Source organism: Orcinus orca, chromosome 2 (genome assembly GCF_937001465.1).
Source record: "Orcinus orca chromosome 2, mOrcOrc1.1, whole genome shotgun sequence".
Taxonomy (NCBI): domain Eukaryota; kingdom Metazoa; phylum Chordata; class Mammalia; order Artiodactyla; family Delphinidae; genus Orcinus; species Orcinus orca.
The window spans coordinates 94,591,268-94,619,052 of NC_064560.1; the positions used below are offsets into that span (position 1 = coordinate 94,591,268).

Genomic DNA, 27,785 nt, shown 5'->3' on the forward strand with positions numbered 1-27,785 from the left:
TAGGAAGCCAGACAGTGTAAGGGGACAGATAGTAAATACTTTAGGCTTGGTGGGCCACTTGTCTCTGTTGTAACTATTCAACTCGTGTTATCTATATTCAGCTCTTGTTGTCCTTGTAGCAGAAACATAGCCTTAAACAGTTTGTAAATAAATGACCTATATTCCAATAAAGATTTATTCATGGACACTGAAATTTGAAATTTATGTAATTTTCACTGCTGAAATATTCTTCTTTAAATTTTTTTCAAATATTTAAAAATGTAGAAACTATTCTTAGTTCTCTAATCATGCAAAAGTGGTTGGGCCAGATTTGACCTAAAGGCTATAGTTTGCTGATCTCAGCTCTAGCATGGCAGCTACCAAAACTCCTTATTCTTTTTCATCTCTTAGTTCAGTTTGCATAACATAAGAATTACCTCGAGACTTCCCTGGTGGTCCAGAGGTTAAGACTCCATGCTTCCAATGCAAGGGACACGGGTTCAATCCCTGATGGGGGAACTATCCTGCATGCCGAGTGGTGCAGCCAAAAAAAAAAAAAAAAAAAAAGGAATTACTGCAAGGAATACTTCCTTATTCCTTATATATAGTCCACCCTTTTCTAAAAAATAAATTTATTTATTTATTTATGGCTGCGTTGGGTCTTTGTTGCTGCACACGGGCCTTCTCTAGTTGCGGCGAGCGGGGGCTACTCTCGTTGCGGTGTGGGGGCTTCTCTTGTTAGGAGCATGGGCTCTAGGCACACAGGCTCAGTAGTTGTGGCTTGTGAGCTCTAGAGCGCAGGCTCAGTAGTTGTGGTGCACGGGCTTAGTTGCTCTGCAACTAAGTTCCCGGACCAGGGCTCAAACCCATGCCCCTGCATTGGCAGGCGGATTCTTAACCACTGAGCCACCAAGGAAGTCCACATTCTACCCCTGAGGCACTGTAATGAGAGAACTTACAGAGAGAGAGCCATATCCCTCATTCTGTGGACTTTTCACAGTGTAATATGCTGCTGGATTGTGAACTTATTTTTCCATTTATTTTATTGAAGTATAGTTGATTTACAATGTGTGTTAATTTCTGCTGTACAGCAAAGTGATTCAGTTATACATTCTTTTTCATATTCTTTTCTATTATGGTTTATTACAAGATATTGAATATAGTTCCTTGTGCTATACAGTAGGACCTTGTTGTTTATTCTAATATTATAGTTTACATCTGCTAATCCCAAACTCCCAATCCATCCCTCCCTTACCCTCCTCCCCCTAGGCAACCACAAGTATGTTCTCTATGTCTGTGAGTCTATTTCTGTTCATAGATAAATTAATTTGTGTCATATTTTAGCTTCCACACATAATTGATATCACATGGTGTTTGTCTTTCTCTTTCTGACTTACTTCACATAGTATGATAATCTCTAGGTCGATTCATGTTGCCACAAATGGCATTATTTCATTCTTTTTTATGGCAGAGTAGCATTCCATTGTATATATGCACCACATCTTCTTTATCCATTCATCTGTTGATGGACATTTAGGTTGTTTCCATGTCTTGGCTATTGTAAATAGTGCTGCAGTGAACATTAGGATGCATATATCTTTTCGAATTATAGATTTCTACAGATATATGGCCAGGAGTGGGATTGCTATATCATAGGGCAACTCTATTTTTAGTTTTTTTGAGGAACCTCCATACTGTCTTCCATAGTGGCTGCACCAGTTTACATCCCCACCAACAATGTAAGGAGGGTTCCCTGGGTTGTGAGCTTTTTAAGGGTGAGAAGCATCTTTTATTCATTATAGTATTATTTGCATATCACTTAATCCAAAGAAGAGACTCAACAGATGTCAAATTGATGAAATCTCAGTATATAAACTCTTCCAGCAGGATTTCACTGGCAGTGAGATCACCAAGTTAAGTGACAGCTTCTTTCTTTTATGTATACACTCTCCTCTTCAAGATCTCAGCCTCTTCTTTATTTGCTTATGCTAACAATTCTTGATTAACTGTATTAAGGAAGAAGAATAGAGATATGAATGAATAATTCAAGATATTAGAATGAAGTCCTCCAAATTTTTTCTACAGGGATTTGGTGTAGTCAGAGACATGTATATTCACTATTACCTATAAACTTAGAGCATCCAAGAACTGCCTGGCAAAAGTTCTGGAATTTAAGCCTTTTGAAGGTAGGAATTATGTGTGGTTCTCATAAATATAATGGCTGTAGTAGTGCACATCTTCATACATAAATGGCCCATCAGCGGGTAGAAAATTATTTGGACACAATCACATTGAAACAGTTGTCATAATTTGTCAACGTATTGCTTGGCTCCACTCTCAACAGTTATAGTTCAGAAAAGATAGGACTCTAGATCTCTTACTATGCTACCTAAAAAAGAGAGTAACATTTTTTTTTAATATTTATTTGGCTGTGCTGGGTCTTGGTTGCGGCATGTGGAATCTTCATTGAAGCATGCGTGTGGGATCTAGTTCCCTGACCAGGACCGAACCCAGGCCCCCTGCATTGGGAGCATGGAGTCTTAACCACTGGACCACCAGGGAAGTCCCAAAAGAGAGTAACTTTAAAGAAGGAATTTACAACTATCTGTGTGCAGCTTGCCCAAAGGAAAAATTTTTTTTCACTTAAAAAATTATTTTGTTAAGTTATGGAGAAAACTAATATCATTGAAGGTTTAGAAAAATACATAAAAGAAAGATTTAATCTCTCTACTCACAACTACTATTCTCATGTGTACTTCCTTAGTCTTTTTTTTTTTTTAATTTATTTTTGTCTGTGTTGGGTCTTCATTGCCGTGCGTGGGCTTTCTGTAGTTGTGGCGAGTGGGGGCTACTCTTCGTTGTGGTGCAGGGGCTTCTCATTGTGGTGGCTTCTCTTGTTGCAGAGCGCGGGCTTTAGGCACGCGGACTTCAGTAGTCATGGCACGTAGGCTTAGTAGTTGTGGCTCGCGGGCTCAAGAGCGCAGGCTCAGTAGTTGTGGCGCACGTGCTTAGTTGCTCCGCGGCATATGGGATCTTCCGGGACCAGGGCTCGAACCTTTGTCCCCTGCATTGGCAGGCAGATTCTTAACCACTGCGCCACCAGGGAAGTCCCCCTTAGTCTTTTTTTTTTTTAATATTTATTTATTTAATTTATTTATTTTTGGCTGCGTTGGGTCTTCGTTGCTGTGCGCGGCCTTTCTTTAGTTGTGGCGAGTGGGGGCTACTCTTTGTTGAGGTGCACAGACTTCTCATTGCAGTGGCTTCTCTTGTTGCGGAGCACAGACTCTAGGCGCACAGGCTTCAGTAGCTGTGGCACGTGGGTTCAGTAGTTGTGGCTTGTGGGCTCTAGAGCACAGGTTCAGTAGTTGTGGCGCACGGGCTTAGTTGCTCCGCGGCATATGGGATCTTCCTGGACCAAGGCTTGAACCCGTGTCCCCTTCATTGGCAGGCGGATTCTTAACCACTGCGCCACCAGGGAAGCCCCCCCTTAATCTTTTTATGTATATATTTTCATTAAAAATTTTTCTGATTTAAATATAAGATGGGGGTCTGTTTATCAAATGGGAAGGTGTAAGTTTCAAACAGTGCTGAGGTTCTTTTAGCTTTATTATCCAATATGTATTTGAGAGATGAGATACTAAAGGGATAGAATGAGTTAAATGTCAATTTGAATATTATGATTGGAAAACAGTTGAAATATTGAAGATATTGAAAACAGTTCTAGGCAGATAATAAAAAATGTTAGAGAATAAGTTGCTGGGGCCCATCTATGTTTGTCATGTCTCCTGTATTGAGGCACCATCAACTATAGGAGCCTCGTAGCCTAATTTGAGTATAAAGGCTTTGTTCAAAATCCTAAGATAATTCTCAGAACACCATATTTCAGTTCAGTTAGCTGCTGGGATAACCTAATAATCAGTCAATAACTAGACCACCACCAGCTGTCACAGATCATACCTCACTTCTATATACTAGTTTATAGGTATCTTATTTAAAATTCTAGGATTTCGGGACTTCCCTGGGGCGCAGTGGTTAAGAATCCACCTGCCAATGCAGGGGACACAGGTTCAGTCCCTGGTCCGGGAAGATCGCACATGCCATGGAGCAACTAAGCCTGTGCTCCACATCTACTGAGTCTGCACTCTAGAGCCCACGAACCACAACTGCTGAATACCACGAGCCTAGAGCCTGTGCTTCGCAAAAGAGAAGCCACTGCAATGAGAAGGCCCCGTGCCACAATGAAGAGTAGCCCCCGCTCGCTGCAACTAGAGAAAGCCCGCATGCAGCAACGAAGATCCAATGCAGCCAAAAAAGATATAAATAAATAAAATGCTAGGATTTCAAGGGTGACAGATTTTCTAAGGAAACCAACTGTTAAATACAGCGTAGTCTTATTTGAGTTTAGGAGCTAAAGTTGGCACACAGGTGAAAATCACACATAACCAGAGTCAGCCCTGAAAAATCTCTCAAATTGCCCGTGGCCTATAGAGTGTAGTCTAACTGGATTTGTGTATATGATCATACTCAGTAAATATGCATGGTATGGATGTTCAGTATATACAGTGCTGCAGAATTTATGTAATAAGGTATGCATCTTCAAAATATGGTAGTTTTTTTTATTTCTTAACTTTTTTTTGGCCAAGCATATATCATGAAATTTAAGTAAGTGGATTTGATGCTTACACCATTCCATGTCTCACTCTTTTTGCTAATTTTTATGGAAGACTTGACCTAGTACTATGTTAGCTGTTTGCCTCTCTGTTTTCTATCTGTAAGCTCCCTAAGGAGAGAGTCTGTGTCTTACTTATCTTTGTTTTTTCTTCTCTCCCTAAAGCATCTAGTGTAGTGTCTTGCACACAGTGTTTAGGAAGTGATGGTTATAGAAGAGCAAGAGGAACAGTTATGTGTGTGTGTTGGTAAACACCATTTGATTACAAAGAACAGAATCTATTCCACTTAGCTATGATTCTAAAGGAGAATTTACTGAAAAATCATAGGGACATATCATGGAACCAAGGAAGGAAATATACAGGTCTCACTAGGGATTGGAACAAAGCACTTAGAAAGCCTCTAGGAACCAAAACAACTGCTCTTTGTCCCTGGCTTTCTGTCTGACTCTTCTGGACTCTGACACTATATTTGACCCTCCTTCCGCTTAGTGTCATAAAATCTTATGCCTTGGCTTCTGTTAGCCCTCTTCATCTGCTATGTGTTACCAGCCTTCTCTGCATCTCCTTACATTTGGTGGAAAAAAGTCTTTTATGCAGCCCTTCTCCATTTAAGCACCAGCAGAGATTGACTGGAGTCCTGTATCTCAGTTGCGAGCTCTGGCACTTCCCTGGTCGTCCAGTGGTTAAGACTCCAGGCTTCCAATGCAGAGGGCACAGATTTGATCCCAGGTCGGGGAACTAAGATCCCGCATGCCACACGGCGTGGCCAAAAAACATGCAAGTTCCTAGGAAAGAGACCAGCTGACTTAGCTTGGAACAGCCTTCCAGTTCTGGTCCCAATTCTGTGATAAGGGTGCGCAGGATCACATGGACTCCACCGCTCAGCATAGAGCACGTTCTCTAAGAATGTGGCTTAAGAACTGGGAGAAGACAGTTGACAGTGTGACAAGAAAATGGTGGACCCACAGACCATACTTTTCTTTCTCTTCATGTAACCGTTGCTAGAAAGCAAAACATTTTGCCTTAAGGCAGTTCAGCATCTTGAGATTCTCAAAGTGGGGAGTAGAGCCTGAAAACAACAACCGTGTGATGTCCTGGCAAAGGGCAGTGAGTACTCCCAGAAAAAGAGCTCCCTCTTTCACTGCTGATTGTGCCTGTGTTTATTGTACTTATCATACACTTGTTGGGAAAGAATAATCTTAAGAGAAAAATCTGCTTTGGCCCTGTGTTAAGAGAGACAGAGCTTCTCATACTTAGAAGGGTCTGGAATGATGAATTTAAAGCCATTTCTGCCAAACTTTCACCCTTTGAAGGACCTGCTCCTTTCAGCATGAGTGGCATATTTGAAATAAATAAACATTAGGGCAACAGCAGAAGCCTCATATTAAAAACAAACAAAAAGGGTTTCCCTGGTGGCGCAGTGGTTGAGAGTCCGCCTGCCAATGAAGGGGACACGGGTTCGTGCCCCGGCCCGTGAGCTATGGCCGCTGAGCCTGCGCGTCCAGAGCCTGTGCTCCGCAACGGAAGAGGCCACAACAGTGAGAGGCCCGCGTACCGCAAAAACAAACAAACAAAAAAAACAAAAAAGTTAAAGTCCTGTCCACTGGGTAAAGGACGAGGAGTATATTTGGATATACTTTGCAGAAGGAACAGCACCAGTGTCACTGTTGTTCCTCTCAGGGAGAAGAACCTAAATATGAAAGTGTGCTTGGGTTGGTGAGTCAGTAGCAAGAGCCCATTATGGGTATATGAAAACATCTCTGTCTTGAAACAGACTCACAGACATAGAGAACAGACTTGTGGCTGCCAAAGGGGAGGGGGTGTGGGGGAAGGATGGATTGGGAGTTTGGGATTAGAAGATGCAAACTAGTTTATATAGGATGGATAAACACAAGGTCGTACTGTATAGCACAGGGAACTATATTCAATATCCTATGATAAACCATAACAGAAAAGAATATAAAAAGAATGTATGTATATGTATAACTGAATCACTTTGCTGTACAGCCAAAATTAACACAACATTGTAAATCAGCTATACTTCAATCTTAAAAAAAAGCTCTGGGGGACTTCTCTGGTGGCGCAGTGGTTAAGAATCTGCCTGCCAATGCAAGGGACACGGGTTCGAGCCCTGGTCCGGGAAGATCCCACATGCCGCGGAGCAACCAAGCCCGTGCGCCACAGCTACTGAAGCCCATGCGCCTAGAGCCTGTGCTCCGCAACAAGAGAAGCCACCGCAATGAGAAGCCCGTGCACTGCAACGAAGAGTAGACCCCGCTCGCCACAACTAGAGAAAGCTCGCTCACAGCAACCAAGACCCAATGCAGCCAAATAAATTAAAAACAAAAACAAAACTCTGTCTTACAGTATATGGAGCAAACTTCAGACAAGGGAAAGTGTGTTGTGCTTTTCATCTTTTCCTCTTAAAGAGTGTGTGTGCATGTGTGTACATTTCCAAATCTACCTACCTTGTCCAGAAAACATTTTAAAAGGACATTTAAATGCTTCTATTGATTTTACAGCGTAAATCCAATCTGTAGCAAAAACTTTGTGAAGCAAAAATAGAAAGGATTGTTTCATTTGCTGGGCTTGGAAAGGCATAATTGTCATACTCCGTACTAGTTTGCTGGTCTTTGATGGAGCTAATTTAGTCGTGATAGCACTATGAATTCCTTTCCGTTCTTCCAAGGACAAAACATCATGACTTTTAACCTTTATTAGCTAGCTACAGTAGTTAGCCATAAATAGGAACAGATATTTCTGAAACTCAACACTCCGCACACTTCTGGACTAGGATAAATTCTTTGGTTGTGTGTCCTTTGTGTTATTTTCCGTAGTTTCGAGCATTGGGACATTTCTCATGTTACGGCTAACAATGTACTCTATAGTATCGTGAAATATAAACATAAAAGTTCATATGTAATGCTGTGAGAGACTTGTTTATCTGTTAGAGCCAAACCCTTGTGGCCCTTCTCTGCTCCTTAAAACTCTCAAATAGCTCTAGGTTACATGAGGCATAGAGAGTAATTATCTTTAATTATGTACATAAAATTTATTCCTCTCTCCTGCAAAAAAAAAAAAGCACACTTCTATTTTAGATACTTAGCTGGTGAAGACTTGTTGGGCCAGTAATTCCTTTAATTGCAAATAGGGAGTTGTGAGTTTATTATAGAAATTGTGTGGCCTGCATGCACCTCACAGTTACACAAAGTACTGACACCTTTTCGGTGCATTGTTTTGCAGAGTACAGAACTGCTAGAGATATTTGCTCAGTGTGAAGGCAGAATTTGTTATTTGAATTTTGACTTCTTTTAAGGATCTTCATGAAAAATAGAAGGCAGAGTTCCAAAAATAGACCCAAGTAACTTATATGTACGTGGCCTGGGCTGGAGTGTGGTGATTAGTTCCAGAAAACCATTATAGTGCTTATGCAGGCAAAGGTTTAGAAAAGGTCAAGCACCGAAGCCTGTCAGAGGAAGCTTGCTTATAAGTTTGCACAGACCCTAAAGTTTCTGACGTCATTTTCTCCCTTTAATTCTTGATCATACTTTACTTTTCTGTCTTTACTCACATCTCTCTTACTATGTACCTGCATGTTTCTCTTCCTTCTATGTCTTCAAAGCCATTCTTCAGACATTAAGAATAGCTTAGTGGCTGCCCTTAGAGAATGCTTTTTGAAGGAGGGCAGAGGCAGAAGTCTCAGTGACCATCATAGGACTGACCACAGCCCTCAGTCACTCCCCCTCCTTAACTCATAGTTTGTCAAGGTTAATCATTAAGAGAGAAGGTAGCATTTAGCATCCCCAAAGCTATGGAGTACTATGGAATGAAAGAGATGAGTCGTTGAAGTGAATTATTCCTATGGGTTATGAGAAGGTGAAAGCCTGTATCTACTGTCTTGTATTAAAACTCAGTGAATTCCTTTCCAGTATCTCTCAGTGTCATCGTGAGAGAGAATATTTTCCTTAAGTTCCAGTAACAGACTACATGACGATAGATAACGCCTCACATCTGTTATCAAAATGATAATCCAGTTGCTAGCTAAGCTCTTTTGTATTTGTAGACTATAATGTATCTATATGCATACTTAAGACAAAAACCAACAAAAAAATCAAGTTTTTTTTTTTTTTTTTTTTTGGCGATACCCGGGCCTCTCACTGTTGTGGCCCCTCCCGCTGCGGAGCACAGGCTCCGGACGTGCAGGCCCAGCAGCCACGGGCCCAGCTACTCCGCAGCACGCGGGATCCTCCCGGACCAGGGCAAGAACCCTAGTCCCCTGCATCGGCAGGTGGACTCCCAACCACTGCACCACCAGGGAAGCCCAAAGATCAAGTTTTAACCTTTGTGACCAATATTTTCATCTTTCAATGACTTCTAAGTAAGTGCTTTATATTCCACCCCCTTAAAAGAAGAGTTTGTCAGCTCTGTACACCTCTGCACTCTTTTGTGCTTTCAACAGTCTGACACACTTTTAACTTTTCTCTCCATTTTCCTCTTTCTTTATGCTTCATATGGCTTTAATTCACCTTTTCTTACCAACCTGTAGAGTCTCTTACTAATAATTACTTTAGTCAGTGCAAGGAGATGAAGTTTTCACTAGCAAGAACTCAGCATCAGCTGTGTCCATAGCACTACGGTGAGTAATTTGAGGGCCACAGAGTTATAAATAACATGGTCACTGCCCATTGGAAGGAAAATGTAATGTTTATTGAGCTTTCATAATGTTTTTTGTAAGACATTGTTGTACTACTCTCAAGGAGCTCACTAAGGTATGTAAGTAACTATAACACACACAGAATGTGTGGAATGTTATTTTTTTAAGTTACATATAAAATTATATGGAAGTTCTAAAGGGAAAAATCGTTTCTAATTATGGGAAACACGGAAGGCTTTTTAAAGAGGGTGGTAGCTATGGGGCTGAACTTTCAAAAAGAGGTATGATTTATTCGAACATGTTCAAACAGAAGGGTAAAGAAAGCTTTCTAAGAATAAAATAAGCTAAGGCCCAGAGGCAGGTATGTGTCTGTTCATACATTTATTAAAGAGGTGTTCACTGAGCATCGCACTTGGGTTAAGTAGTGGTCTAAGCTAAAGCCCTGGGGATACAGTGGTGAATAAGAGTAGGCATTGCCCCTAACTTACATTCTAAATTTATTTATTTACTTTTTATTTTCGACTGTGTTGGGTCTTCGTTGCTGCACACAGGCTTTCTCTAGTCGCGGTGAGTGGGGGCTACTCTTTGTTGCGGTGTGCGGGCTTCTTATTGCAGTGGCTTCTCTTGTTGCGGAGCACAGGCTCTAGGCACGCGGGCTTCAGTAGTTGTGGCACACAGTCTCAGTAGTTGTGGTTCACGGGCTCTAGAGCTCAGGCTCAGTAGTTGTGGCTCACGGGCTCAGTTGCTCTGCAGCATGTGGGATCTTCCCAGACCAGGGCTCAAACCCATGTCCCCTGCATGGGCAGGTGGATTCTTAAACACTGTGCCACCAGGGAAGCCCCCACTAACTTACATTCTAAGAGGGAGACAACCTGTGATTGGCTCCAGGTAAGCAGAATCAGCAGTTATAGAGAGTTTCAGAGGAAGGAGAGGGTTATGGGCTGGAGAAAGCTTCTTGGTCGGGATCATACAGATTGCTAAGTACAGAACCTCTTGTCTGCTCCATTATTGTATGTAAGTCAGCCTCACTTATATCTTTCATAACTTCTCACAGAGCTGAACCACTAGCCACATGTGACTACTGAGCACGTGAAATGTGGCTAATCCGAATGTGCTCTAAGTATAAAATACACACTGGGGGCTTCCCTTGTGGCACAGTGGTTAAGAATCTGCCTGCCAGGGACTTATTCCTTAGATTAAGTGAAAATCAGCAAGATAAGTAAGTTCACTTTGCCTCCTTGGAAGTCTTCATGCCTCCTCAGTGACCAGAATTATAAGGTCATCTCAAATTTTCCACCAAGTCACATCTGTTCTGACTGGAGAGGTGTTTACGTGAAGGCTCAGATGAGGAAAGAATGGCAGCCTATAGCATCTGTTCCATTGACCAGTTCTGTGGCAATCCAGTTAACCTCTACTTTCCCATTCAGAAAATGAGGGTGACACTTGGTACTTTACTCTTCCATGACTATTTTGACGCTTAAGGAAGGGTATTAAGTATTAAGAGAGTTCAATAATAGGGGACACTCTGCTTCTGTGCTATGATTAGACTGTATACTTTAGTGGGTTTGTTTTTTTCAATCAGGAGACTTCTGGGAAAAATTTGTTAAATGGGTCCAAAGTTAATGAAAACATATGCTTATCTTCTTTTTATACTTTCTATATTAATCTAAACATATGCCACATTGCCCTCTGAATTCCTAATGATATGTTTAATTTATTAGGTGTAATTTAAAGATTGGTATTTGTATTAGAAAAATACTACTAATGCACTCCTGATAGAATCTTACCTGTGCTTTTTGTAAGTAAAAAATTACTCTTTCTTTATTACTTGAGTTCATAACCTATCAACATCATCAGTATCTTGTGATTGTCCCTTAGGTTCACACACAGACTACGGTTTACTGACTCTTTATTAAATTGGTTAATCTCCTATGAAAGTAATGTGACCCAGTAGTCCTCGCTGCCACTCTAGATGTCCGTGGACTTCAGGGTGCAGATAGGTGTATGTGGTATAGTAAAAGAGGCTGGGGGACTTCCCTGGCAGTCCAATGGTTAAGACTCTGTGCTTCCAACGCAGGGGGTGCAGGGTTCAATCCCTAGTGGGGGAACTAAGATCCCATATGCTGCACAGCACGGGCAAAAAGAAAAGAGCCTGAAACTTGGAGGCGGAAGTGGGGTTTTAGGTCTTGGCTATTACCACTCAGTGTATGACCTGAGCAAGTCACTTCAAATGAATTTCCTTACCCATAAAATGAGAATAGTAATTCCTATATGTACTTGTTAGGATTAAATGGGAAGGCCTATGTAAAAACACTTCATAAACTGTAAAGCAGTTTATGGCCAATAGACTTTTGTGATGTAAGTATGCTTTGAGTGGAAATTTCTTATTGTAGTGTTGAACAAATAATGGGGGAGGAAGGATTCTCCTGACTTTGAAATATCAATGATAATTTTGACAAAAACCTAGGAGACTCCTCCAAACATGCTGCTGCTGGCTACGTGTAAGAGAGGAGGTAACCTAGTGCTGGGGCTTTGAGAAGAATGAGTCAAGGCAGCTTCTGAAAACATTTTTAAATACTCTATGGGCCTGGATACTTAAGTAATAGGACGGTAGTACTAAATGTGAAAAGCGCACTGGAAACAGACCAGGGACCAGAGAGGATTTAGAACTGGCAATGTGGCAACATATACTAAAATGTTAAATGTGCATGACCCTTGACTCAGCATTTCCTCTTCAAGGAATCTACCCTCAAGATGCATTTGTATTCATGCCCCAAAATGTAGGCACAAGGATTTTTTTTGCAGTGTTGTATGCATATCTGTCTAGACACATTGCATTTTCAAATGATAGAGTGCAAGCTCACTTAATTGAGGGAGTGGGGGGTTGGGGAGAGAATTTCTTGGCTCACAGGACTGAGAAGTCCAGGATTCTCACCTCAGGCCAGCCAGATCCAGGACCCGCATTGTCCTTGGTCCTCAGGTTTGTGGTATACTTGTCTGTCTGCTTCTCTCAGCTCTGCTTTCTCTGTGTTGGTTTCATTCTCAGATAAGTAGTCTACCTGTTCTCATGTGGTTGTCTCTGGTAGCTTCAGGCTAAGCTCCTTCCAGTTTAGTGATCGAGGGGGACGAAAATCGCTCCTCCTTCTCTATAGTTTCAAAAAGGCCCAGAGTTGACTCTTATTGTACCGACATAGTTCAAGCTCCTATCCTTGACCCAGTTCCCCAGGCAGGAGGATAGAATCCTCTAATTAATCTGGCTTGAGTCACATCCTTGGGGTGGCAGTGGGAAATGGCTTGACCCCACTTTAACCACATGTAGTAACAATGAAGGAATGGTGCTTTCCTGCTGGAAGAGTAAGATGTTATCAGAAGAAGGAAGAAAGGATGCGTGTCAGGCGAAAGCAATAGCTGTTGGATCTGATTAATAAAAGCAATAAATCTCTATGGTACTGTTCTGCTTTGGATTTCTCAGTAGAACTCATTGGGAACAGCTGTTAGGTTTTATATATTTTAAATGAACTGAAGGAGTTCTTCAAAACAACAGGAGAAAAAAAGATAAATTCAACTCTGTTTCCTTTTGGAGATAGGGAGAATCAAAACAACCACAAGGACAATTCAGAGTATCCTATATGAAATGGTATGAGACAGGAATGAGCCTATGGAACACTAAGAAAGAAGTTGTTTAGTATTTAGATGGAATAGGATAGACTATAGCAGCACATGAAATAAACACATATCATAGCAATGAATCATACAGATTCCAGATATACAAGACCTGTGCTGGAGAGAAGGATGGGCACATTGGGTTAAAGTTCCAAGTATTAGACATTGTCTTAATCCAGTTGGGCTGCTGTAACAAAATACTACAGACTGAGTGGCTTATAAACACAGAAATTTATTTCTCCCGGTTCCAGAGGCTGGAAGTCCAAGATCATGATACCAGCATGGTCAGGTTCTGGTGAAGGCCCTCGTCTGGGTTGCAGACTGCTGACTTGCTACTGTGTCCTCACATGGCTGAAGGGGCTAGGGAGCTCTGTGGGGTCTCTTTTTTAAGGGCATTAATCCCATTCATGAAGGCCCTGCCTTCATGATCTCACCTCCCAAAGGCCCACACCTCTTAAAACCATCACAGTGGGCATTAGGTTTTCAACATGCGAATTTTGGAGGGACACAAACATTCAGATTACAGTAGATATAATTACCTCTGCCTGTACCACATCTGTACAAATAAAATGCGAAGATGGAGAGAATTCTGTTGTCCAAAAAACTTACAGACAGGAGCAAGCAGTAATCTGCAGCGTGTACAACTGTAGACCGTGGTGTACATAAGTGTATTAAGATGGAAGTGTTCTCACTGTAAGACCAGATTTTTAGAAGTTCTGTAGCCTCATTCATACCTACAGTTCACATGGTGCCATTCAGCACATATTTATTGAGTGCCTCATATTTACAATACACTTTAAGGAGGAAATTCCTTCACAAGTTGCCACGTAGGTGAGAAAGTCTAGATTTTGGCTTCTTATAACTATGAATTTCAAATCTGGGGAAAACCCAGCCTTGTATTTTTATTCCTTTTCCTTTCATAATTACTTATCAGTAACCAAACCCAGTCTGTTGACTTTTCTCCAACTGATAGAAAACAGGAAACTCCAGAGACTCCCTATGAGAAAAGGACCAGGCTGCATCCTCTGTGACCTCAGCCCTTCGGTCTGAGCTCTCCTCAGAGCAACAGTTGGAAACAGTTCCATCTCCTTGTGCCTTTGGTAGTAAGCATAGGGAGTGCAAATGAAACCAGCTAATGCAACAAGGTGTGTTAGCCTGACCTTTGAGCTCATGAGCCATCTTTTGAACCTTTTATGCTAGTGTGCTTTTGGGCATCCTTGGGGGAGAATAGTTTACGCTCTGATCCAGCAGTAGATCAGGGACCATTCTCTGTCCTACGTAGCAGTGGAAATGCCTTTGGCACTCTGGTATTAAATAACTGCTTATTTGAACATATTGGGCAATGGCTTAGCCTTTCCCACACATTACTAGTTCCCTTTGAAGCTGTTGTGCTCAGTTTGAGTTCTCCAGTAGGGACTATGAAAGAAAACAAAAATCTCACAAGTTATATTTCCTTTTTATCTACTTAGCGCTGTTGCAGCTATCTCATATTTTGGTTTTTGTGTCCCTCACTCTGCACTCTATTTTCCCTCTGCTTTCAGGTGAAGGTCTCCCACAGGTGTATTACTTTGGACCATGTGGGAAATACAATGCCATGGTGCTGGAGCTTCTGGGCCCTAGCTTGGAGGACTTGTTTGATCTCTGTGACCGAACTTTTACTTTGAAGACTGTGTTAATGATAGCCATTCAGTTGGTAAGTTGGCGTTGCCATTCTGCAGAAGGATAGGCGGGGCGGGTCTCCCAGCCACATCCTTGTGTCCCTGTTGGTGATTTACTAGCTGTAGTGACACCTAGTGAATGCACACTTACTGGCTTGGTGGCATTCTAGGAAGCTGGCTGGGGCAAAAAGGGTTAATCCAGAGAAGTCGCACTGCATTTGCTGTTTGCTCTATTTTAAGAATTTGCACCTTGGAGCAATACTCTGACCTTGACTGAAGTGGAAATTTATTTAGGGAGAAGCAGGATGATTAGGAAAAATTGTACAAATGCAAGTAACTTCTTTGTTGTTTTATTTATAGGTTTTAAACACATGACTGTAAAGTTTTGTCGTGTCCTCCCTCCCTCCTTACCATCACATCCAAGAAAAGATTGGAGATGTAACCCACTGCCCTAAAATCAGATTCTGAAGTTGTGTGACCAAGAACCTGCCTTGGTTCTCTTGCCTCTAGTTCTCACAGAGACTGAGACAGCTGAAGAGGCAGCTTTCTCAGCTCCTACCAAATTACACACTAGTACCACTTTAAGGAACAGTTAAGACAGTTCCTTTGAGAACTTTGTCATCCCCTAAGCAGAAGGATGTCTTTATTGGTCTGAAATGGTGATGGTCTCACCCAGTTTAAAGACTTGGAAATGTTAGAAAATTGATCTTGACTTTTGAGTCAAAAATTCAAATGCTCATGCTTCCCTTTCTATACTAAATAGAAAAGCTTTGAAGATAGAAGTGAACTTAATGAAATTTGAATAATTTTATGATTATTATTTTGGGCTATGTTTACTTTCTCATAAAACCTATACTCCTACCTCTGCTGTTAGTTAGCTCTGTGATATCAGTCCAATATTAACTTCTCTGGGCCTCACTTCCCTTATTTCTGCAACAAAGAGACAGAGTATAGGAAGGTGTGGGCAGGAGGTGAATGTGGCAGTGGCACCTGTCTTCAAAGGCCACCAACGTATTCTGATTTCCTGCCTGGGAGTAATTCTTGCCTCTCAAATGCTTACTTTCTGAAGTAACATAAAAACACTAACTCTATTCATCATTTGCAAATCATTGCATAACGAAGTAAAACTGTGTATTATCATTTTAGATGAACTGTACTATCCTTCTCTCTCTCTTTTTTTAAATTTTTATTTATTTGACTGCACAATATCTTAGTTGTGGCAGGCGGGCTCCTTAGTTGTGGCATGCGAACTCTTAGTTGAGGCATGCATGTGGGATCTAGTTCCCTGACCAGGGATTGAACCCAGGCCCCCTGCATTGGGAGCATGGAGTCTTAACCACTGCGCCACCAGGGAAGTTCCTATCCTTCTCTCTTTTATCTTGATATTTGTCATATATGTATTTGTATCAGGAAATATATTCTGGTTTACAAGAGTAAAGTGGCTCTGGGTGGTGAAGAAATGAGTTTTATTTTAATTTCAAAGCTTTGGGCTGATAAAAGAAAACGTTCTGATGTATTTTTACAGTAAACTTCTTTAGAGTAGTATTTCTATCATTGTTTTTCTCTCTTTCAGCTTTCCCGAATGGAATACGTGCACTCAAAGAATCTCATTTACCGAGATGTCAAGCCAGAGAACTTCCTGATTGGCCGACAAGGCAATAAGAAAGAGCATGTTATACACATTATAGACTTTGGACTGGCCAAGGAATACATTGACCCTGAAACCAAAAAGCATATACCTTATAGGGAGCACAAAAGTTTAACTGGAACTGCAAGATACATGTCTATCAACACGCATCTTGGCAAAGGTGTGTTTCTTTTCAGCTCCATGAAAGCGGCAGGTTGTTAAAACACCTTTTTATTCCCAAAACACTTTTGTACCCATTGTGCATTACAACTTGTGATTCTTATTGCTTCACAGGGTAAGTGATTTTTGTACTTGAGAAATTAAGATGGTAAGTTAGTGACTTTCCTAAGTATCCTGTTGACAACTTAAGGATTTTTCATTCTTTGTTTCCAAATGCTTAGTTTCTCAGAGTGTGGTGCTTGAATTATTGAATTAAGATGATAACATTTTAGTAAGTTTAGTGATGAGTTTGATATTTACATACAAATGGCCCCATATATAACCTGAAAAGGACATCAGGCTGATATCTGCTTTGAGGAAGAGTGCTTCACTAAAACATGGACTAGCCTTCTGTTATCTGTGCATAGTTTCGTGACTCATTTTTCAGGGAGAAGCCTATGTCTTATTCAGTGAAAATATATTTGCCTTTCCATGAGTCTTGAATTTTACGCAGGATGGACAATTTGCATAAATATTGCTAAAAGCTGTAGTCTCACTTGTTAGAGGGACTAGTCCAGGGGAGAGTATTTGCGAGGGAAGCCTAAGGAACAGTGAGAAGGCCCAGTCGGTAGGGCCCTGGGCCCTTGCCAGCTTCTCCAGGAAAGCTTCCCATTTTATCTGTTTTATATATTGGGCTTTCATTGGAAGATTATATTTGAAGAAAAGCTTCTAAGGTGATTGAAAAGATATGTTCGAAAATCACCACCCTAGAGAGTAGACATATAAACAGAATATTAGACTCCTAGATGTAGCTAATTATGTAAGGTATTTAAATACTAACAAACAGTTTACACAATAAGTATTTTACACAATAGTACATTAAAGCTAATGTAAATCGCTATAAAGTTGCCTCATCAAGTAAACTGCTCAGATATTCAGATGAGGATTCTAGTATTAGTGAAGAGTAAAAATGGCATTATAAAGTGGTATGATACAACCCGAGTTGAAATGAATGCTGTCAGGATTTTTTCGGTAACCACATGGATATTCTCACTTAACATAATAGTTTAAAATTAGGCTGGAAGGTTCTCTGGCACTTATTACTGGTGTCACTTTGGACAAGTTACTTAATCTCCCTGAAACTTACCTGTAAAAACAGAGTAACATTTCACAAGGATGTTTTGCAGGTTGAATGGGTGATAATATATGTAACATGGGTCTCTTGCATAGGGCTCAGAATTCCCTTCTTCCTTCCTTTTTACAAGGAGATAGAGTGTGTGGTACATAGTAAAGTCATGATTGTTTGGGTTAACTGACAGAGTCTAGAAGTTGTTCTAGTTCCTGCCTCCTGGGCTCAGCATTTGTGTTCTGATTTTGTTATTCTTGTCAGGAAAGGCAAGAACAGACAAAAGATGCATATCCATGTTGTTTGTATAAGGTACAGTGTAACAGTTAAGAAAAAGGGATGTAATTTCTGGCTTTTTCCCTTAAACCTATGTGGTCCAGTAACCTTCCTTCATCAGCATCAGTTATCTCACCCACCCTGAAAGATGTATGGTAACAGTACCTTATACCATAGGGTTCTGTGAGATAATGCATATAAACTGTTTAGTGCTTGATGATAGTAAAGACTCTATAATGTTAGTAATCATTTATTCAACAAAATATGTTTTAAGCATCTACTGTCGTCAGACTCAGGTTCCTTTATCTCTTGATGTAGCCATTTCTGCTGGAACTTTTGAGTGTATCTCCACGCGTGGACTTCCTGAGTTCCAGAGTTTTTTTCAGGTCAGATCCAACCTGTCACCGTATTTGTCTATAATGTCCCTATTACAGAGAATACATATAGGTGGTTGTCACATGCCCTTTAAACTCTGGCCATGGTCTCAAACCCAGAGAGGTTTCTGTAGGAACCCTAATCCTATTGGTTTTCAAATGTGTTGCATCCTTTATGTTGTAATGAAGAAAAAGGGAAGTGTATCTTCAAATGACCTGGAAAGAATTGCCTATTAATTTTGTGAGGGCAGAAAACAAGGGAAGCAGCCCCCTAAACCTGATATTTACTACATTAGATTAGCCACCTTCCCACTGATTAAGTCTGCCCATTTTGTATTCCTTAATGTTTGAAGTTAGGGTGAGGACACTGGGTCACCTGGCCCCTTTCCTTCAACAAAATATATTTGACCTAAAATCAGGGATGTGATGCAAGTAAACCAAGCACATCTTCTGATTGGTTGAAAAGCAAGCCTTTATGGTATGGAAGAATTTTGTGTCCTCCTGGTCTCACTGGTATTGAAACCTTTTTTCTTTGAAAATGAAATATCCTGCATGAAAAAAACAAGGGAAATACTGAATTGAAATCCTGAATTGAATGAATGTGGAGTGTTCAAAGAAATGTGGAAATAAAGCATGGCTCTGATTTTCACTCTCATTTTTTTTGAAAGGCCTTTATGATTTAAATTATTGTAGATTATTTTAGAATTTTAGAAATGGAAAATGACTTTTCAGAGTATCTAAATCAACCACTTGTTTTTCAGATGAGGAAATCGAAGCCCAAACGGTGACTTGGCCATGCTTAATTTTGTGTGGATTAATAAATTCATAGAAAGGACAGGCCAAGACCTAGATAACCTGACTCAGGAACCATTATTTTTCCTGTTATCCCATATTCCACAGCTTTTCTTCGTGGTTTTAAGTATTTGAAAAGTTACTTTATTACTTATTCCAGTGAGTTTAAATGTATTTATTATATTTTTTTGGTTTTTGATTTTATTTTAAATCTCATTTTATAACGGCTTTGCTGTGAAGAGAAGCTGGGCTTATTTCTGTAGGGCCGATCAGTCATTGAAAATGTGGAGAGTTCCGCCCTCTAGCGCTCAACTGTCTAAAGTACAACCATTTGTCCCCTGAATTATTTATTACCAAGGGGCCTCCTTACAGGAAGTGGATATAAAAATGGAGAGGCGATGAGTAGGTGTGATATAGTGTGAGAACCTGCAGAGTGTGGTTTCTCTATCTGCCCTGTTTTGTGGGAGCCCTCAACTCACCCTGCTTGTTCTTTCTTTTTTGGTGTATCTTTAGGTTCTGTTAACAAAATCTGTTTTTGTCTGTTGACAAAATCTGTTTCTTTAAGTTCTGTTAACAAAATCTCTTTTTGTTTTCAATTACATATGAAATTTATTGCAAACTTCAGGCAAGCCTTGTAGTCAAAAGCTTCTGATGGCCTTGCTGTTTTGCTTCATTCTTTTTAAGATTATTTCAGTTGCTCTGTATCAGCTCAACTTTATGTTATTTATGTCTCTTGTCAGGGTGCCGCCCCTTCCCATTAGTGACCTCATTTCCAAAAACCTCCTTCAAAGTACAATTTAGAAAGTTGCCTTTTCTTTCTTCATCTGCCCTGTAGAGTACTATGCACTCTTTTTCATGCAAATTTCCTGTAATTGGAGGCGGCAGTTAAATGTGTTGTGCTTTTGTATTTTGGGTTACCTGAGTAGCTTTCCCTGCCTCCCTGATTCTGTTAGGTTTTACTTTCTGCACAAAGAAGACAAAATCAAGTTTAAGATAGCCCCTTATTCTTGCATCTGTCATTTCTTTTGATAAAGCCGAGAACTCGATTCTGAAAAATAAACACATGAAATGTCTGAGATAAATTGTAATTGGCAATTAAAAATGGAAGAATGTACTACTTCTATTGTCTGACAGCCAAAGAATGTATACGATGTTTTCTGAGATGTAGTTACAATTTTTTATTAACTATTCTGCAGTTCTTTACCATCCTTATCTTCCCAATTTAAAGAAAAGAAAGAAAAATCCAGCAACTTGTTTTACATGATAAGCTCTCTGAATGCAGGGATACTGTTTTATGTGCCCACAAAGGGCACCTTAGTAGTAAACTTTACATTTTTCTTTAGGTGGCTATGGGACATGGTACAAATGGGATGGAGCTGAGGATTGTGCCCTGATGCTGGCTTACATTAAACTAAATTTTAAGTGTTAATTTTTATGATGAATAACAAGCACTAGGCATGTATGCTAGGCATTCTGCAGCTTGTGTCTTTGCAGGCCTAGCCAGAATGGACTCTCTTAACAGCCTCAGCTACTCAATCTGCTGCTCACTTTTCGTGATGGTAACCAAAGAGTAATTGTAGCCCATGTACTAGAAATAACATTTTGTTTAAATTATCTTACTTTCAGGAAGGTGACGGCATAGAGTGAGGGGTGGTTACTCACCATTTGGTGATTTGGACTTGGTTTTAGTTTAGGATTTGCTCTTTTCACTTGATATTTACTTGCCAGTAGCAGATCTAGGCAAAGGAAGTACACGTTGTTTCTGGTTTTGATCTAAAATACTATCCCTGATTTAGATATACAAAGAATTAGTAAGCAGAGCCTTTCCAGAGCAGACGGGTTTCTGAAGGGATTACTTGGTTTTGAACCCCTTTCTGCTTTAATAACTGCAAACATAATGTGTCATCTGTCTTCCTTTTTAGAGCAAAGCCGGCGGGATGATTTGGAAGCCTTAGGCCATATGTTCATGTATTTCCTTCGAGGCAGCCTACCCTGGCAAGGACTCAAGGTATCCTTGGAAGTGCTCAGTGGAGGGCTTTGTTTAAATACTCAGTTGATAATGAAGGGGTTGCTTACTTGATGTCTGTAGGAAGCACAAAGGGGAAGATTGGCTACAGGGATGACAGGCAGGAACGACATTAGTCTATAATGTAAATGCTCACCTGGGCTTTGGAAGCTCTGTTTTGCCCACGTTTGTCTTCTTCCCCTTCTGATCCTTCTTCCTCATTTTCGAGTTTTCCATAATCTCTTCCCTCATTCCCTCCCAGCCTTGGCAGTGCTGCTTTTCTCTCTGTGTCAGTATGCCTCCTTCACTAACATTATGTAGCAGGCATATTGTTCCCAGGGTGTTGGGGAATTTCTGGAACAAATGGATGATAGCAGCTGCTACACATTTTACCAGCAAGGCCAGCAGGACTAGGTGTGCCCCTAAGGGGAACTGGGAAATACTTGTTCTTCCTATATAGGCGAAGGACCCACCTGAACTAAAACGAAAATCCAGGTTTAACATTGCTGTTCAAGTGTTTAATTGAATAAATGCCTTTGCATAAAATAGCTGTTCCTTGTAAAATGTGTAGTTTAAATAGCCTTCCTTAGGTAGGTGTCAATACAGTGCATTTGTGTCGAAGTTAACTATTAATTATAGTTACAACCATTGTAATGATTACTCTGTGCTTCTGGTGGTTAGACTAGGAAATGGTGAGCTTCTAACCCATTCTACGTCCCATTAGATAGTTAAATGCAAGACATTTTTGAGTTGTGATTTATTTCAACATGTTAGTATGGAAGGAAACTTAATTGGTAGCTTTGGGTACTACTATACCCCTTCCCTCCCGAAGGGCAGAATGATTCGTTTTGCTGTGCTTTCTTGGACATTGTCCTGAAAAGTGAGGCTTTTATCCCTTCCCTTTGGGAAGATTTTATTTCTTTCCCGTTAAATTCCTCTCCTAACATCTCCTCCATGGTCTTCTCCTAGTCACATATACCTTCTCATTGATATTGACAGCTGTCAAATAGAGTTTCACATCCTGTTTGCTCATTATACAGCCAAATAATGCATTTGTATATTATTAATTGCTTGAAACTTTCTCATGATCCATGAATCATTTTAGTGGTAGTTGTAGATTTAAAACTCCTCCAGTATACTTCAAAACATAATGGCTTAAAGCCTGGTGCAGCAGGCTAGGCAGAGCCTCATGAGAATCCCTTGAGACCACATTATTGGTCCATGCTCCAGGAGCCCTCTGTCTACAGTCTTGAGCAAACCAGACTTGGCTACTTTGAGCCACTGACATATAGCAAACCTGTCTGTTAGCCATGCCTGTATCATAGTTAACATTTTTTCCCTCTGGAAGCACATTGTGGAAAGGCAGTTGTTTTTTCCTTTTGTTTTAATTTAATTCAATTAATTTATTTTTTATACAGCAGGTTCTTAGAAAGGCAGTTTTCTTACATCTTGTTCTTTTTCTATTCAACTTCACAATAAATATGTTGTGGAGCCATCTGTCTGTTTGCCCCCATTTGGATTAGCAGTGTTTTTAATCTTATCTAGAGCTGATCTAAGGATGAGAAGGTCGAATAAATTTTGAACCCTAGTGGCCATGGGTCATTACTAAGCTGTTATAATTTTGAATTTATTTTCTTATCTTAGCCTCTCATCTCATTACATTTGGTGGTGTTTATCTGAGACTACTAAATGTATTTGCAAGTAAAACTTTCCAGAACAGATGTTTTGTACATATCTAAATATATCATCTCTACTACATTTCTTGTTTGTTAGTATTAGAAAAAAATTGAGACTATCTAACAAATCCTGCCAGTTTGAGTGAAACAGTCATTATGTCCCGAAACATATTGGACCTCCCATACTTAACACCTCTTTCCAACTAACTTTCTCTCTTTCTTCTCTACAGGCTGATACATTAAAAGAAAGATATCAAAAAATTGGTGACACCAAAAGGAATACTCCCATTGAAGCTCTCTGTGAAAACTTTCCAGGTAGGATGCTGAAAGGACACTCCAGCCAGTGTGACTGAAGCTTTGAAGGAGGTGGAGACCATATCTTAGTATTTCTAGATACTCTCCAGAAAATTTATGTTTCCTTTTATTGTTATTTAAATCAAGATAGGTTTTATCACTTTGATTTGGTCCATAAAGAAAACATCAGTGTCGAATAGTCTGTACAGATATTCCTTGCCTGGCCCAAAGCTTCTCCCCATGAGAAGCATTCAGCTAATGAGCGTGGCCTTTAACCTCTTTCCTAACAGAGGAGATGGCAACCTACCTGCGATATGTCAGGCGATTAGACTTCTTTGAAAAACCTGACTATGAGTATTTACGGACGCTCTTCACAGACCTCTTTGAAAGGAAAGGCTACACCTTTGACTACGCCTATGATTGGGTCGGGAGGCCTATTGTAAGTATCTTCTTTTTAACGTTCTCACCTCAGACCAGCACTGTCTCACTACCCTTGCCAGACTTTCTGCTTAAATCTATGGGGGGAAAAAAAACAACATTCCTTTGACTGTAGACGTTCCATTTGCCAGTCTTTTCAGGGTGATGCCAGGGGTCACTCTCACTAGAGTAATAAAGGAGTTACTAACTGTGTTTTTAAGATTATGACCACTGTGTCCTAAGATATCAGAATTTAAGTCAGTTTTTAAGAAGTTTTCTTTGAATGATCCAGGAGCTGGTGCTACATAAGCTATTAAGGTACTTGATTTCCGTCGGGTGGAGCCCAGCACCAGAGGAAACTTCTGAATTTTTTCTTCTGGCCTTGGGTTCACAGGGCCTTAGAGCATACTAACAGTCATCACTGTAGGATGTTATTTTTCTTTTCGAAGGCAAGCTACTCTCCAATGAACTATTGAGGACCAAACTGTCTCCCTTTTGCAGATAAGCAAACTGAAAAGGCAAGAAGACTTGAAACTGGCCTTGGTGTAATAATAACAGTAATAATAATTACTACTGTTCTGTTAGAATTAGAATGATGCTGTCCTTTGCGGAGGCATTAAGTTGGACCTGTTTTCCCCATTTGACTTTTTGTTATGTATTTTTTCAGCCTACTCCAGTAGGGTCAGTTCATGTAGATTCTGGTGCATCTGCAATAACTCGAGAAAGCCACACACACAGGGATCGGCCATCACAGCAGCCTCTACGAAATCAGGTATGTGTTGGACCTTCATTGTTTCAGAAATCCCCCTTCTTCATGGCTAATATTAAAATCCAAATTCTTCAGCTTCTCCACTTAAGCGTATATACTGAAATTAAAGACAAAGGGCTTAGAGTTACTCACTGTTGTGGTGCGGCATTCCAGCATCCCTCAGGGTTGTGTAATAGCACTGAGATGTGGCCAGGTGTCTTACATGCAGCATCTACTCTAGAGAAGCTGGGCCTGTCAAAATCTGTTGGCTGAAAGGGACAGTCTGCCACAGGCCCAAAAACACACTGGATGGACAGGGTAGCCCACTTTGGGTCTCATCTGCAGTCCAGAGTAGAGCTCTCACCCATGCCGGTTTTCCCTTGCTGATTAAGAAAGGTGGGTAATTTGGACTTCCAGCTGACATAGGCATGGACTGGCATCTCCACCCCACCTCTGTCCCTATATCCAGATTAACTTTATAGCTGGCCAGGATCTGGACCTGTAGTGAAGATTCAGCTTTGCTTTAGGCCATTCCAGAGAAGGCCGTGTCATCCATCCTTCAGTGATCATGGTTTGGGAAGCTAGTGGTTTGGATGAGAGGCTTCTCTCAACCTAAAGACAGAGGAGGCAAACACCACCCCCTCCCCTGCCAAAAAAAAAAATCAACAAATTTGACAACGTTTAAAGAAAGGGGTAACTGATTGGGAAGTAAATATGACAGTTTTAATCCTCATTACCCTATATATTGCTAAGAGGAAAATGAGTACCTCAATAGATAAAGAAGCAAAGAATAATAAACAGATAACACACACACACATAATCATATCAAATTAGCTTGTTCCCCCCTCATCCCTGACCTCACAGACATTTTTACAATAAAATGCAAAAAACACTTATGTCACAGATGTACATGTGAAAGTACATAGGTTAAAAATAGAATATAGAATCCAGGTGCCCCCTCTAAAACAAAAACAAACAAAAAAGTAGTATATTTAGGTATACACACACACACATACATACAGTAAAGTATGTACACAAATATAGATAGACTCACCAGTGAGTACATACTTTTGGCATGTATGTGTGGCATGTTGGGGAAGAAAAAAATATGTGAAGGAAGGAAATCTATATATTAGAGAGTAGATAAAAGAGAGAGTAGGTAGGCAAAAAGATGGGGTTTAGCAAACTATGACCCCTAATTGGGTCCAGAGTTACATACTTTAATCAGAGTACTTGGCTAATGATTCTATTTTGACTGACTTGTGATTTGACAGCAGAGTACTGTTGACTTCTGCAGTCGTTCTCCCCTACCCCCCTTTTAAAAAGTGTAGAGTGCACAGTTCAAATGACATTCTCATGCATTGCTCTTGTCTTTGCAAATTGTTACAAATTCTCTAGAAAGTAATTTGATAAAGTTACAATCCTCTCTGATAGAATAATTTTACTTCTTGGAATCATAATAAAACAATCACAATAAAACAATCCAAGATACAGATTTACTTATGTGCATTAAACTGTCACGGTGCTATTTCTAACAAAGTTTTAGAAATGATCCACCTATCCAATTATAAGGGAATGGTTATGGATCCGCTCAAATTTTTTATCAAACTGGGTTATAATAAAATGAATTGTAATGCATTTATTCAGTGGAATATTATCTAGCCACTTAAAATAATATTTAGGAAAACTTGTAGCAACCTGAAAATGTTTATGGTTGTCTAGTAAAGAAATCACAATACAAAATTAGAAACACCTCATAATTTTTCTGAAGGGGAAGGGAAAATGAGAAAGTCAATGGGAGGAGATAATGCCAAAATATTAACAGAAGTAGTGTTGGAAGTTGTAGTATTGTGGGTAATATTTTTCCAAACTATTCTTTTTTTTTTTTTTTTTTCCCACGGTACGCAGGCCTCTCACTGTTGTGGCCTCTCCCGTTGCAGAGCACAGGCTCAGGACGCGCAGGCTCAGCGGCCATGGCTCACGGGCCCAGCCACACCGCGGCATGTGGGATCTTCCCAGCCCGGGGCACGAACCCGTGTCCCCTGCATCGGCAGGCGGACTGTCAACCACTGCACCACCAGGGGAGCCCCTACAAACTATTCTATAATGGAGTTATGTTACCTTATAATGAAATATACATTTAAATAGTAAAGGTATGAAAGAAATAAAAAAATAATTTAAGTAGTCAGTGAAATCATAACATACCTGCCCATCATAAATATTGAATACTTATTCAAATAATTCAATATTTATTTGAATAAATATTCAAATAGTTTTAGAATATTTGAAAACTAAAATATGTGTTTCCTTTAGTTTCCCTTGTCTTTTCTGCTTCAGTGAATTCATAATCAATGTTGCTGTTTTGAGTGAATTTTAAAGGTATGGGGAAAAGAGATAGTTGAAAACCTAGATTTCCAGGGTGGAAAATGAGGTCATACCTAGTATCTGAGTAAAAGTACAGTGAATTTCAGTGTACTTTCAAGTGAAAAGTCATTAAACCCGGGTATGTAATTAGGAAATCTCATCTACAAGGCAGTAAGCTTCTTTGTGAAGACTTGAGTCTTGAAAGCGTGTTTGATTTTTTTTTTTTCTTTTAGGGTTTTTAGTATCCCATGGCTGCTAAGGGATTGAAATTCCCCACATCAGTGCAAATTTTATACCTCCTTTCCAGCAGGATTCTGAATTCTAACTGGGTAGAATTCTTTCTGTACTGTGCACTGTGGGTAAATGGATTTCTAGTGTCTTTTCAGCCTTTACACTGTGTCTTAGTCTGTGGTCTCATTGCTTTGGTTCCACCTTCAGGGTTTTTTCCTTATGCTTTTTTTTTTTTTTTTAAGATTAATTCTTTGCAAGTTTTGAAATCAGCCAAAGAAGACACTAAAATCTCTCCTTGAGAGAGATTAAAAGGTATTAACTTTAGGGACAGCTAACCTTTCTTCAGCAATTTTGACTCGGTAAATCTAGCTAAGGACTTGCTATGTGAAAGTATGTCCTGGAGATACCAAGATAAGTAGGGAGTCCTTGTCCTCAAAGAACTGACAAGCAGATAAGCCACGTGGCCAGATAACTTATAACACAATGCAGAACAGATAAGCATCCCAAATCACAATCTTTAGGGACTGGAAGGAGACTTTTCATCTAATCTGAGCATGACAAAGAATTTCATGAAAGAAGCTGCATTTGAAATGCTCTTGGAAGAATTGGGTGGAAATGAAAGAGGCATTCCAAGCAAAAAGGAAATATGAGCAACAGCAAGTTATCTAGTTGCATTTTGCTAAAATATATTCTGTGAATAAAGGAGACAAGGCTAGGAAAATAGGTTGGAGCCATTCGATAAAGCTCCTGAAATGCTGGGCTACTGGAGAGTTAGTGCTTAATTTCAGTAGGGAATAGGTACTAAAGGTATTTGAACAGAGGGGTGATAAGATCAAAACTTTGCTTTAGAAATCTTTCAGCATAGAAGGTGGTAGTAACCTGGCAGCCAGCATGGAGACCAATAAGACAGTGAGTTCCCTTGAGAGGTAAAGGGGGTGCATATGGACTGTAGTGGTGAGAATGAAATAAAATTGAAAAATGATACAGGGATATAATCTATCAGAATTGGGAGCTCACATGTATGGCAGGGTTGAGGGAGAAGGATGGGTCAAAGCTGTTGCTGTGCGCTTCA

General features: G+C 40.2%; 1 protein-coding gene across 10 annotated transcripts in view; it reads left to right on the forward strand.

The window, feature by feature from the left end:
* CSNK1G1 (casein kinase 1 gamma 1) overlaps positions 1-27,785 on the forward strand; it is a 144,713-nt gene that overhangs the window by 92,599 nt on the left and 24,329 nt on the right. For 9 of the 10 annotated variants that reach the window (XR_007475651.1, XR_007475652.1, XR_004485828.2 and 6 more), the window contains 6 exons: positions 14,508-14,659; positions 16,198-16,432; positions 20,901-20,986; positions 22,890-22,974; positions 23,244-23,392; positions 24,038-24,142. Coding sequence is in view for 7 of the 10 variants with exons in the window: in XM_049706194.1 (XP_049562151.1) it covers positions 14,508-14,659; positions 16,198-16,432; positions 20,901-20,986; positions 22,890-22,974; positions 23,244-23,392; positions 24,038-24,142 (812 nt within the window). In the remaining 3 variants the exon portion in view is untranslated. Of the gene's footprint in view, positions 1-6,567; positions 9,028-14,507; positions 14,660-16,197; positions 16,433-20,900; positions 20,987-22,889; positions 22,975-23,243; positions 23,393-24,037; positions 24,143-27,785 lie in introns of those variants that run through there. The other variant, XM_033437123.2, reaches the window with a different exon arrangement.